This window comes from Populus trichocarpa, chromosome 14 (assembly GCF_000002775.5).
Source record: "Populus trichocarpa isolate Nisqually-1 chromosome 14, P.trichocarpa_v4.1, whole genome shotgun sequence".
In the NCBI taxonomy this organism is placed as follows: domain Eukaryota; kingdom Viridiplantae; phylum Streptophyta; class Magnoliopsida; order Malpighiales; family Salicaceae; genus Populus; species Populus trichocarpa.
The window spans coordinates 10,924,680-10,938,583 of record NC_037298.2 but is presented as its reverse complement, the minus strand read 5'-3'; the positions used below and the strand labels follow the sequence as shown (position 1 = coordinate 10,938,583).

Below are 13,904 nucleotides of genomic sequence, written 5' to 3'. Positions count from 1 at the left end.
GTTTGATAAAAAAAACAGAAGCTAACGCAGAGCCAAACACTATCTAAAGCAAAGTGGGTGGTAGTGGTACAGAAACAATGGACATGGCTTCTGAGTTCTGAGGTAGTATTTGTACTATGATAGTGTTTTTTTTTAAAATATTTATTATAATAATATTTTTATTTCCTTTATATTAGTATATTAAAATAATATAAAAACAGGACACACTTTTATAAGTTTTTCTTGTTTTTAGTTATTTTTTAAAAGTATTTTTGGTTTTAAAAATATTAAATTAATATAGCTTAAATTTTTTAATAGTTTTAATTTGCTGATATTTAAAATAAAAAAAATCTAAAATAATTTATTTTAATATATTTTTAAAATAAAAAACTATTTAAAAAAACACTATCTAGAATTTTAGCATTATCTTCATCACTTACTATTAAAAAAAGAAAAAGAAAAAGAAAAGAAAAGAAAAGAAACCATTTTGCCATGATTAACTGGGAAAAAAAAATATTTAAAAGGAGAAAATCTCTGCTATATTCATTATCATGTCCCTTGACTCTTGGCTACATTGCAACTGACTCCTTACCTCTCCATTTGAAAAAAAAGAAAAGAAAACAGGAATGATTTTCCTTACTTTTAGCAAACCGACACCGTCTTTAACACAGAAAAAGGGTCAGATTCATAAAAAAAAAAAAAAAAAAAAAAAAAAAAAAAAAAAAAACCCAGCGGAGTGGAGAGTAATGATAAGAGGAGAGAATAATAATAAAGATTAAAGAGTATGTTACTGTTCACAGGCAGAGTGATCTCAGACTCATCATCATCAGCTTCCAGAATCTTCGCCGCCGCCAGTAGAAATCCCTTCTCCATCTCCGGTTCACGCTTTCAAGTTCGTGCAATGGCCGGATCTGCGTCTCAACCTTTCAAGAAAATCCAAATCCAGAGAGACGATACTGTCAGTTAGTCAGTCTTTGTTTTTTTTTTTTTTTAAAAAAATTTAGATTTTGGCTGTCAATCTGTTATTTCATTACAAAATGGTTGGTATTTATTGTTTGATTGGGTGACCAGACATTTGATGCATATGTTGTCGGGAAAGAAGATGCTCCTGGTATTGTTGTACTTCAAGAGTGGTGGGGTGTCGATTTCGAGATCAAGAACCATGCTGTCAAAATCTCCCAACTTGGCCCTGGATTCAAGGCCCTTATTCCAGAGTATGTACCCATAGATAAATCTCTCTCTCTCTCGCTTTACAAATGCTAGTTGAATTCAAGGGATATATCATTTGTTCAGTTTGTATCGAGGAAAGGTCGGTTTGGACGTTGCTGAAGCTCAGCATTTGATGGATGGTCTTGATTGGCAAGGTGCTGTCAAGGATATCCAGGCTTCGGTTAATTGGCTCAAGACAAATGGTTCAAGCAAGGTATTAATATCATCATCATCATCATCGTCTTCCTCTCAATTCCACTTCTTGCGACAACTTATCAAAACTGCCCTTTTGGATCATTCCTTCTTTTTTGAACTCTGTACTAAAAAATTGGTGACTTGGTTAATGCCCATAAAATGTTTGGTTGAAATTTTTGTCAAATTGTTGGATATAGGGTAATGTGGTCTTTCAAAAGTACGCCTAAGCGTTATGTGGTCTTGTTCACTAGTGCTATTCATGGAATTAGGATTTGTGGGCAGCGTATGTTACCTGATGGTGTGGAGAGTCATTTTGTAAACCAGTGAAGCAGCTTGTGTTACTGATATGTCTTCATGTCTAATTGAGATGGAGGAGGTATTTATACAGGAAATGAATAGATGGGTGTGTGTGTAATTAAGAAACAAGTAGTTGCGACTTCTTTCTTTATGAGTACAGCGTCGGTTGATTTTTACAGAAAGTTGGCTGTTTGAACATGTCATCAAAGCTCTTGATGGATTGACGGTTATGGAAATTTGCAGTTGGAATGAATGATTTTTTCTTTTGCTAATAATTTTAGATAGAAACAAGCTCCAGACATGTTTGAGAGGATGAAAGAGGAAGGTGCGTGTCCACATGACACTACTTTTGTTGCTCTACTTCCCGTTTGTGTTCTCAACATGGTAGTAGAGATTGGTTTGGAGTTGTTTCAGTTAAATGTTGAGTGAGCTTGGGGTGATAGTAATATTGGAGGAATTATGGGGGCTATTGATCACTTGGCAGGACAGGATTACTGGTAGAAGTAAGTGAAATTACAAAAAGAATGCCTTTTGAGCCTGCCTGGGTTTTGTGGGTACTTTTAGGCGCTTGTAAGATTCATGGAGCAGTTGAGATGGGGAATGAAGTGGGGAGGAGGTTACTTCAATTGTAGCCACACCATTGTTGGGGATGCATGGTGTTATCAAATAGTAATGCGGGTGTGGGGAAATGGGGTCTTGGTGATCGTGTGAGGAAATTAATGGTAGAGGATGGATTTGGAAACCCCCTGCCAATGGTTTGATTGATTTTGCATGGAGATGTAAGTTTAATTTTGCATTTCAGTTTATATGTTGATAGATTTTAATGATGGCATATTGGGAGATCAGGGATCAATGATGGCAAAGTTGAAAACATAAAATGCTGATCTTGACACTCATTTAGTATCATAGTGTTTGACAGAGAATTTGGCCCAAAACATAACAGTATGGAGGCATATAACAATAGCACATTTAGCTTAGGATTGAGGGTATGTTGAGTTGAGTCCTATATAGTAAGTGATCCCATGATTTAATAGTTTCTGCAATAGGTTTGTTCAAGGAAATAATACACGAACTCAGGTTGGTGTCTTGGTGGGCCTTTAAACTTTGGAGGGATACTGGGGGATTTGACTTGCTCCTTCAGCTGCTCCTGTAGACTATAGCTAGAGTGGCCTAGAGAATTGGAACTGTTACTTGCACTTAGAAGAAGCTGAAACCATCAATTTTGTTTGTGGAATTGTTAACCATGTTGTCATGCTTCTTTAAGCCTGCCATCAATTGGTTTGGTTCTTTCTCAAATCTATTCTACCTTGTATAGCTAAAGTATGAGAAAAGTTAATTGGTTTAGCAAGTTCTGAAGATTGAATTAAGATGCTTAATAATCTTGTGATTCTGCAATAGGCTGGAGTAACTGGATTTTGCATGGGGGGTGCTCTCTCTATTGCAAGTTCTGTTCTGGTTCCTGAGGTTGATGCTGTTGTTGCATTCTATGGTGTTCCTTCATCGCAGCTCGCTGACCCTGCTCAGGCTAAGGCACCTGTTCAGGCTCATTTTGGAGAGCTTGATAATTTTGTTGGCTTTTCAGATGTTACGGTATGCCAATTTCTTTTGAGTTTGTCAATGCTAACTAATATCTGCTTCAGTTTTCCTTTAGAGTTATCAACTTGTCCTTGCCTGTGATGTTCTTGAGTAAAACTGCTCGTGGTATTTGTTGTATTCCTCTTTGGATGTATAGATTTTCAGCTTTAAATTCCTCCATGAATGAGAGCTTACTTACAGGTTCTACGTGTGGGTTGTAATCACATTCTCAAACTGCAGCGCTTGAAGGTGCACTTCAAGTAGTTGAACACGTTTAAAAGTGGGAATTGTGTCTCGGATTATTAATATTATTACGTTTGAACTGATACCTTCAACGAATTAGCTGTTATTAATCTTCATTCTTTAAATTTGAAGAGGAAAACAGAAACTCTTCTTCAAAATAAAATATGAGGAGAAACACATTTACTGAGATAAATACAACATACGAACAATGAAAGCTTGCATCTGACTCCCTCGTAATTATAATAAAGTTTGCATCTGAAAGAGGGAGCTATATCTTTTGTCTTTCCCAATTTTTTTCCTTTGTATTCTTTTCCTCAAGAGTGCAGTCAGGCCAAGACAATATGTTGCCTTAAATCTAATTCAGGCAATTAACAAAATTTACAAGTCAACTGAAAAAGGAAATCTATAAACAATGGACCTTGTTTGTGTGCCCATTTTGTTGCTTGCAGTTTGTCATTGTACTTAAAATAAAATCTGTCTGACACATCTGAAGTTATCTCCTGAGAAAATCTCAAAGCATGGCCTCTGCTCTTTTTTTCTTGATTTGTTTCTCTTTCATTCCTTTCATTTTTTGTTTTTTTGTTTTTTTGTTTTCGGAAAACTCCTCCATATGCCCATCTTACAAAATGGATCACAAAGTTATGAACTACCTTGTTTAATTATTTATGAGGTTCTTAGCTTGGAAAAAAAAAAAAAAAACTGTCTGAGATTTAGCCATATGTTCTTCTAATATCCCCACTGAGCTCAGAGGTTAGATATGTATATATGTGTAGTAGTATAGAAATGGTTTACTGCTGACTTTACATTGTTTACAGAGCTATTTTTCCTTGAAACACTCTGTCAGCCTATGGATATTGCATGCAAGATGATAGATAGATCATTGATGTATATACATTATTACACTGATTTTTAGAGATACATTATTACACTGATTTTTAGAGCTACATTTGATCCAGGGTACCTCCAAGAATAAAATATAAATCTACTCATGCTGTTATTAATTTTGATATTTTAGGCTGCCAAGGCTCTGGAGGAAAAGCTGAAAGCATCAGGAATTCCATATGAGGTGCACATTTATCCAGGCAATGCACATGCTTTCATGAACAGGTCTCCAGAAGGTGTGATGAGGAGGAAGGGCATGGGGCTGCCTGATGAGGATGAAGCTTCTGCTGAGTTGGCTTGGTCCCGATTCACAACATGGATGACCCGTTACTTATCTGCATAAGTGAGTGGTCGGTTTGATATACCCATCTTGCCTGCTTGCTATCTAGCGTGAATAGCAGCTTGGTATGTTACCTAGATGTAAGTTGGAAGGTCTGGGATAAATTATGCGTGCTCCCCTCCTGTGCAAGTCTGATAATGGCACAAGTGATGTTTGTAAAGTGAGTGAGTATGTTTTTAACAGCTGCTGTTGTGATTTGGCATGACATCTTTCGCTTTCCTGTTACCCTCGTTTCTTGCCTGGAATTTAAGTTTCATGGACTGCCAGTATGCTCCATGCAGCAATCCTGCTCAAATCTCTTTCTGTAAGCACTGTCTCCATAAAGTCCCAGAGAACATGCAGTGTATAAATTTGGTTTGTCTGTTGGTTGATTGTCATCATCCCGCACAGATACATAGATTGCCTGGACGAATAATAAAGAGTGAAACATAATGATCTGAATGGTTCTTTTTCTTCTTATTGCTCATTTTCACCGAACACGAGCTCTCTGGGGGAGTTGAATAGAAGACTGTTTCATTGTATATCTTTTATAATAAAATCTTGGATTTTCTTAAAAAGATTATGCTAATAACAATTTTCAAGAACTCAGAAGTTGTTTCTTTCTTCTTTTTTGTCAAACGCAGAAAAACATTCTTTGACTCTTGAATAAAGAGTATTCAGGAGCAGCATAGAATAAACTTGAGCTCTTGGATGGACAAGCTCTTGGAAGAGTGGGTGAAGTTTTTGATCATATTAGCTGTCGTGTTTGGATGGTTGAAAACTTGAAAATACTTTATAGGCAAGATGTGTTAAACGCAGTAAAACAATGTTTTTTATTATTTAAAATTTATTTTTTATATTAACATGTCAAAACGCTAAAAAACTATTTTAAAAAATAAAAAATAAATTTTAACCCACCTCTACAATTCGAGAGCGTTTGGCTCTGCGGTAGCTATTGTGTTTTTTTTCAAACTCAATAATATAGTGTTTGGTTATAAGTAGCAGCTGTGGTTTGGCTCATAGGACCCACTAAAATGAGATTTAACCGTAGGTTCTGGTGAAGCAATTTTTTCATGCTTCTCATCTTGCCGTGTTTTTGTTCAGTGGAGAGTGAAAGTCCACTATTCACGTGAACAGTGGAGTCACTCTCCACTGTTCTGGCCGGACCGGGTCCAGTCCAAAGCTAAATGCATTAAACCGGGTCCGATCCAGTTAAAAAAATTAATTTTTATTTTTTTAATTGTGTTTTATTCGAAAAATTAGAAGGAGATTGCTTGATGACGTAGCATTTGCAGAATTTGATCGCAATCCCAATTTTGTTCTTGCCGGGTCCGACCCAGTTAAAAAAATTCAATTTTTATTTTTATTTTTAATTGTGTTTTATTCAAAAAACTAGAAGGAGATTGCTTGATGACGTAGCATTTGTAGAATTTGATAGCAATTCCAATTTTATTCTTGATGATATTTTACCTGATGTTGTTGCGCGCTTAAGAAACCATGGAAAATATAGTCCTTGTTGGATAGATTTCGTACGTGATGAAATTGCACATAGTTTAATGGAACAATAAAAAATATTTGATATCAATATTATTTATTTCATGATGTAATAACAGTAGTTAAATCTACAATATTTAAATTAAAAACCATCAATATTAATATATATATATATATATATATATATATATATATATATATATATATATATATATTTTAATTATTTTATAACTTCAATTTGAAACGTATTCTTTTAACCAAACACATTAAATTACTTTTTATTTAAATTTTTCAACCATAATTTTAACCAAACATATATTTTTCCAAACCAATCTTAATTAAAAATATTTTTTATAAAATAATTTTTACAAACCACAACCCACAGCAGCTATCCTAATATTAAACACACTAGGCTGCAGTGCAGTTCCAAATAAAGGCTCATTTGAAACTCGCAGCACTCCTGTTTCATTGCTTTTGGAAACGGAAGCGCTTTTAATAATTAAAACAACGAAGAGGCTGGATTTGTGTGCTGCCTAACATTCTTAGAGCTCAAAAAAGTTTATATCCTTTTTCTCTTATTTTCTCCATAACCCCAGCTGGTAATTATTAATGCCAAGCAGGCGGATAGGCTTCAAGAAAGGGATGGATGTTGTAGAAGCGGAGAAATCTTCCATCGGACAGCATGCTAACTTTATCAAAAATGGTCCAGGCTCGACGAGTTCTTCAAATCCAAACACAATGGACCGCGTATTTAGAAGAAGATCTTGCAAAGTTCCTCCATCTTGCTAGTAGCTACCTAGCTAGCTGCTAGGATACAAGAACGATCAAGGTGGGGCAAAACGAAAAGATACAAGTGCAGAATCTCCCTCTTCACATGTCTCGTGTCCTGTTCGCTCCTTGTCGAAGAGACGAAGATATTGGAACCCAATCCTTTTGGGCTAAATATGCATTCACAATGACTGCTTTCAACTAGTCTGGTTTCACACGTAGATTGAAATAGATGTTTGGTGTGATAATTGCTTGCTTTATTGCTTGTTGGTTACACCTAATTTTTTTTGGTATGTTAGAAAATCTTAGTGATCTTTTCCGGCGTTGTGTTGTGATGTATAGTAGTTCATATTTGACAAAAATCTTAGAGCCAACTTTAATTTAAATTTTAAATTAAACTTGTAAAAATTATCTTATCGTAACTTTATTGAGTTGGTAGGTCCAAAGAAATAAGATAAAAGAAAAAAAAGAAATGGGTTAAACTGAGCCGAGCTGTTTAGAAATAACCCACAATCATGCTGAAAAATACAAAAATCTTTTAACACTAGATTGATGGCTAGTCCTGTTTGTTTTTGTGTTTCAAAAGCGCTTTCGAAAAAAATTATTTTTTTTATTTTTTTCTTTGTTTCAAATTAATATTTTTTTTGGTGTTTTCAGATCATTTTGATGCGCTGATGTTAAAAATAATTTTTTTAAAATAATAATAAAAATATTGTTTTACTATATTTTCAAATAAAAAGTACAATCGCATCAACATTTCTAAACAGGTATACCATTAACAATGGACGGTGCATGATTCACTATTCTTGTAAGCAGAAAACCTTAATTAAGTTCATTTTAGTTTTTGTTAATACCCCATGGTGCATCATTCATCACAAAACACTTGATTTTTATTTTTATTTTGTAATGATTAAAATATGCAATGAGTGTTTTATAATAAAAGTAATTCTCATTCAAAAAATATCAAATTAATATTTTATCCATTCAAACACAGTCGTGATCAAACAGTGCTTATATACATTATGGTGCCATGGAAAAGCATGTGTGTGAAAAACCCTCTCTTGTTGCTTGCTGTGGGTCATATTAATTTTACACAGCTAACAATTAATAATACACTTTCTTTTCTTGTTGAATTTATATATGATTAAAAATAACTATACATTATGTATGATTAAAGTATATATATATATATATTTCCGAAATAGTTTTTTTTTTAAATTTCAATTTCAATCAAGACAAGCACCCCTATGTTACCTCTGTTTGAAGAATAATAATAATAACAAAGAAATTTATTATACATCCACTCTGTTCTTAGGTGAAATTTCAATTTTTCAAAAGCTCCATCACGACACAATATCCCCGTGAAAAGGAGTTGCCGACGCTTTTATTTTTATTTTTTGGGTTCTTTTAAATAAAATAACAAACAAAGTAGGTGACTCCAGCAATCTATATTCTTAGAAATAATTAATATCAGATTAAATATGTTTAACGTGTTAATGGACCAGTTAATTAATTCTTAAAACTAGAGCTAGAGACTATTTAATTTACTTACTCTATAAAACTAGAGAGATTAATTTATAGTTGGCTCAAAAAACAAAGATTGAAAGCATTTATATATTACTCTTGATCAAGAGGCTGCTGGCTTGCCGGTGCCTCTATGGACGCACTCGATTTATCTCTGGCGTTCAGGCATGCCTCCTCCATCATTTTGAACGATGAAGAAAAGGAGGGAGACGAGGGACAATGGCTGCTAGGTTTAGGTTTCCTTCTCCTTCTCGTTCTTGTTTTGTAACCACAGAAGAACTGTGAGAACAACAAAGATTTCTGCTAAATTGGGAAACATGTTTTCCATTTTGTTTTCACACTTTCTTCTTTAATGTTCTTAAATTATTACACGCTCATCTGATCAGTGGCTTTCGTTTGAATCTTCAAGGAAACCAGTTTGAACTTTGACAACGAAAGGATCATTCATTATTGTTGACTCCCCTTTCTTAAAATACGGCATACTATACAGTGTAATTTATTTCTTTTAATTTCTCAATCATTTTTTTATTATTATTATTAAAACAGAAGGAGTGTTGAAGCTTGACGGTTGGTTCGTCGTTTAGAACATGAGATTAAATGTGTGAAAAGCATCCTTGTCATCTCAGGCAGATCAATTACTCTGATCTAGCTAGGGCATCATTTAAATTTTAGTTCCAAGTTCAATGGTCTGCACAGCTCATAACCAGTGACGTCTTCTTTGGTTGTTATTGTTAATTAATTATCATGATTTTGTGTTTTCAAACTGAAGAGTTTTATTTAATCTTCTGAAAGATGATGAAAAGTGTACGCATTGTTAATTATGAATTGATAATGTGTTGAAAATTAAAGAAAAATAATAAATTAAAAAAATAAAAATATTTACAATAAAAAAGTTATTTCATTCCTATTGAATACTCATGAGTAAATGTTTTATTTTAAATATACATATTAGGTTAACATATAATAATTTGAAAAGTAATTTTTAGTATTATCATAAAAAGCTCTTAAATATCATTTTAATAAATTTATTTAAAGAAAATCTTATTATAAAATGCAAAAAATAAAAAATCAAATTAAAAAAAATACTAAGGACCATTATAAAATAAATTCAGGCATGTCAATTTCTAATTAACCATAAATTATATTTTAATCCAATTAAAAACTTAAAATCAAATCAAATAAAAATAATTGATATTGGTGATCTATGGTTAATCTAGAGTTATTTTTTTTCTTTTTCAAGTGATTTTTTTTTCTTTTAGAAACAATTAGGGAATAAAAGACTTACAAAATAAATGAAGTTTCATGATTGAAATGTAAAAGTTTTAAAGGATCAAATATACAAGTATATGAAACTTAACTTTCCCATGTCTTTTGAACAATGTAAGTGGGAAAGGTTTTTTAATATAATTTTTATCCTTGATTTTTTAATTTTTATTTTAAAAACAACATAAAATTGCTCTTTAATCTGACATAGAAATATCCAACAACACGACGTCGTGCACGCGAGAGCATGGAAACCAAAACAGACTCCAAGTCATGAACCATGTTAACATGACTTGCAAGTTTGAAATAATAAAAAAAAAATTAATGACCAAAGGGCAAAATAAATACAGGAACTTAAAAGGAAAAAAAACAACTTTAATTAAACAATTTTTATAGTTAATATTGATAAAACATGAAAGAGGAGAATACATAAATAGTGAAAATTCCAAATCTTTTAGTTCATTTGTTAATATTGATAAAAAATCATAAAAAATACATATACTAACTTTTATTGGTTCTGAAATGGTGGAGCCAGAAATTTCATTAGCTGGTTTATGAGTTTTTTTTTAGTATAATGTGTGCTCTAATTATCATGTTATATATGATTTTAAAATTAAAATTAAAAAAAAACATCTTAATAAATATTTTTATGATATATAGATTTCGCATACTATATATATTTTCTTTAAAATGATTTTGCAAAGATATTTGAAATGATAGAGACATATGTAGATGTCATGAATATCAAAATGCACATAGGGTAAAATGATAGCAAATGTGTTGCATCGATGTTGCTGACTTGTACAACCCAGCTAATTAAAATCTTACACATAAGATTAAAATAAATAGCAACAATTATAGTTAAAACATTTTTTTTATTTTGAAAAATAAATTCACATTTCTTATATAAATACAATTTTCCCTATATATGTTTTTATATATATATATATATATATATATATATATATTTATAAACAATAATTAAATATTTTATAGTTTGAAGTAAAAATAAAAATTGTATAGGAGAGATATACACATGCAATTTAAAATTTTCATTAAAATTTATAAGAGATTTATTTGGATTGGACTCTTAATAAATAGTGTATTCATTTTGGTAAAATACATAAAGCAATGTGTGTGTGATTTTTCAAAAGGATGACCAAAGGAATTAAAAAAGTAATTCATGAAAGGGACAAGATGAAGCGTGTGCCACATTTGTTTCAATCATCAGCACGAGCAACATTTTCTAAGGCCTATCTCCAAACCCAGCTATTCTTATTGGAATAAGTTATAACAATGTAACAACTCTATTAAGAAATTAAAAAAAATATAAAGTTTTATTTTCAGTTAATTTAAAATTAAAGGATCAAATTGAAAAAATTAAAAAAAATTAAAAAACAATCTGAATCAACTCGGGCTAACCTGTCAAACCTGGGTCAAGAGATCGAAATAACTCCATAGAAAGAAAATTAAAAAATATTTTAAAGTTTAATTCGCAATCAACACAATGTTGAAGGATGAAATTGAAAAAAAAAATCAATGAAAAAAGGACAAAACAATACCCGAGCCAACATGATTAATTCGCAAAACTAGCGCGCTGAGTGATGGGAGCATGATAACCCCACATAAAGCAAATAATAAAAAAACTATGATGAAACTCAATTCTTAATCAACTCAAAGTTAAAGGATGAAATCAAGAAATAATTAATTAAAAAAATGACAAAAAAAATAACCCGAATCAACTCAGGTCATGAGACCGAGAAACTGCATAGAAAGCAAACTGAAACAAATTATGAAGTTCAGTACCCAGTAAACCCAATGTTGGAGGATGAAATTGAAAATAAAAAACTAAGTTTGAAATGATAAAAAAATCCTCACAAATGTGAGGATCAAAGTAAAAAAGGGCTTGGCTTTTCATTGCTATAGTAAAAAAAATAATTATGAAAAATAATTCTCAATCAACTCAATGTTAAAGGATGAAGTTGAAAAAAAATTAATTAAAAAAATAAAAAAATAACTCGGGTCAACATGACTAATCTGCAAAACTCGCGATCTTGGTTATGAGACCAAGAAACTCTATAGAAAGCAAATAAAAAAAATCATGAAGTCTAATACCTAATAAACTTAATGCTGGAAGATAAGATTGAAAAAAAAAAAGTTTGAGATAATAATAATAATAAATAAATAAAAAAGAATCCTCACATATGTGAGAGGACCATGGCTTTTTACTATTCATTGTTATAGTGAATAGCCAAGCCCTTCCGGTACATGTTAATAATAGAAGGCGGCATTAGGGGTCAAAACATACAAAATTGATTTTTTCACTAATTATTTTCTTTCTTCAAACAACACATGCATGAATCAAGTAACAAATACAGACAAAGTCATGAATTTCTTGTAAAAAGGTACTTAAATAAAAAACTATTAAAATCTTTTTTTAAAAAAATTGAATTTCTTGTAAAAAGGTACTTAAATAAAAAACTATTAAAATCTTTTTTTAAAAAAATTGATTAATGAATATTTTTAGGTTAAATTAAAAGTATGGTTTACTAACTTTTAGGGTTGAAGTTTTACTGGAAATTAATTACTCTCATACAAAAATTCCTTATGAAACATAGCATGATTAAAATAAATTGTGAGTGAATAAGAAAATAATCTAAAAAAAAACTTGTAGTTGACTTGTTTTTGTGAAATAAAAAATCTTTATTCCACATTGAAAAAATACAAGATTTTCTTATAGTTTATATAGTGATAATTTGAAGAGTTAAAAATGGATCCATAAAGAATCAAAGTTTTTAGAAAAAAAAGGACTTAGCAAAGTGAATTTAGGACTTAATCTACATGCGCACTCGATTCAAGCTTCATGTCCCAAGTCTTAGGCTTTTGACTTGGCTTGCCATAAAATAATTTTTTTTATAATTTGAGCTTGAGTTTGGTTTTAAATTTGAGTTTGTTGTAAAATAATTATTTAGTCTATAAGGAGTTATTTTAACTAGCATATTTAGTTTAGATAGCTCATAAATGAATAGTCTGAATGATAACCTTTCACCTTTGGAATAATTTTATTTTCTAAGTGAAAATATGGTTTTTAAAGTAAAAATCATCAATTTTTTTACTTATTAACGGTGAGTAATTAAAGTAAAATAGTGAAAATTAGTTCTGATAATTATCAGAATTAATTCTACATCAATTTGGTTCTAAAAATTAGTATTAAAAAGGTTGAAGGAGATATGTTCTGCACATCTTATAACAACTCATTTTTTAGCTTATTTTGCCTCTCGTTTTGCTTTGTCTTTCTCCTTTTTTATTTTAGAGTTTACGTTCTGGTTCTTTGTAGAGAGATTTTGAGTTTATTATTCCTTAGGTTTATAGATTTTCAAAGAAAGCATATTCTTATAGGTTGAAGGAGACTATATGTAAAAAGATTGTTCGCACAAAGTAATGAGCATTTTAGTTTTAAGAATAAAGGGTATGTCCTTTACAACAACATCTTCTTTAATCTGTTCAATTATCTTCAACAAGTAAATACCTAATATCTATACGATTTCTGTTTTTTAGTTCAAGTATAATATCCATTATATATATATATATATATATATATGTGTGTGTGTGTGTGTGTGTGTGTGTGTGTGTGTGTGTGTGTGTGTGATATGATCTTTGTTTATTCAAATACAACTTTAAATATTCTTTTATATATATATATATATATATATATATATATATATATATATATATATATATATGTGTGTGTGTGTGTGTGTGTGTGTGTGTGTGATATGATCTTTGTTTATTCAAATACAACTTTAAATATTCTTTTATTTACTTGGTATGCATACAATGTTTTTTTTTTTTTTTAACTCTTTTGTAAGTTTAATTATGCTATCTTACCTTGTTATAAAATTTCATGTAATCTACACTGAATCATTGCTATCACTAAAATATCACCAATAATCTTAAAACTAAAACTCGTTTTTTCATTTGCTTATGTTTTTTTTTTCATTTTTGTTTGTCATATCAAAATATAATATCTAATTGTTTATTTAGTCTATTAGTTGATTTCTTATTTATCTTTTTACATATTGCATGTTTAAAAGCCAAGTTTTAATTTATATATATATATATATATATATATATATATATATATTCGATTGTTGTT

At 30.7% G+C, this 13,904-nt stretch overlaps 1 protein-coding gene across 1 annotated transcript; it reads left to right on the top strand.

Moving 5' to 3' along the window:
* The first annotated feature begins 696 nt into the window (after positions 1–696).
* LOC7462064 (uncharacterized) lies at positions 697–5,161 on the top strand. The gene is made up of 5 exons (XM_002321099.4): positions 697–937; positions 1,051–1,193; positions 1,273–1,402; positions 3,079–3,270; positions 4,514–5,161. Exons 1-5 carry the CDS (start codon positions 764–766, stop codon positions 4,721–4,723), a joined length of 849 nt encoding a protein of 282 aa, XP_002321135.2. The 5' UTR covers positions 697–763; the 3' UTR covers positions 4,724–5,161.
* The last annotated feature ends 8,743 nt before the right edge of the window (positions 5,162–13,904 follow it).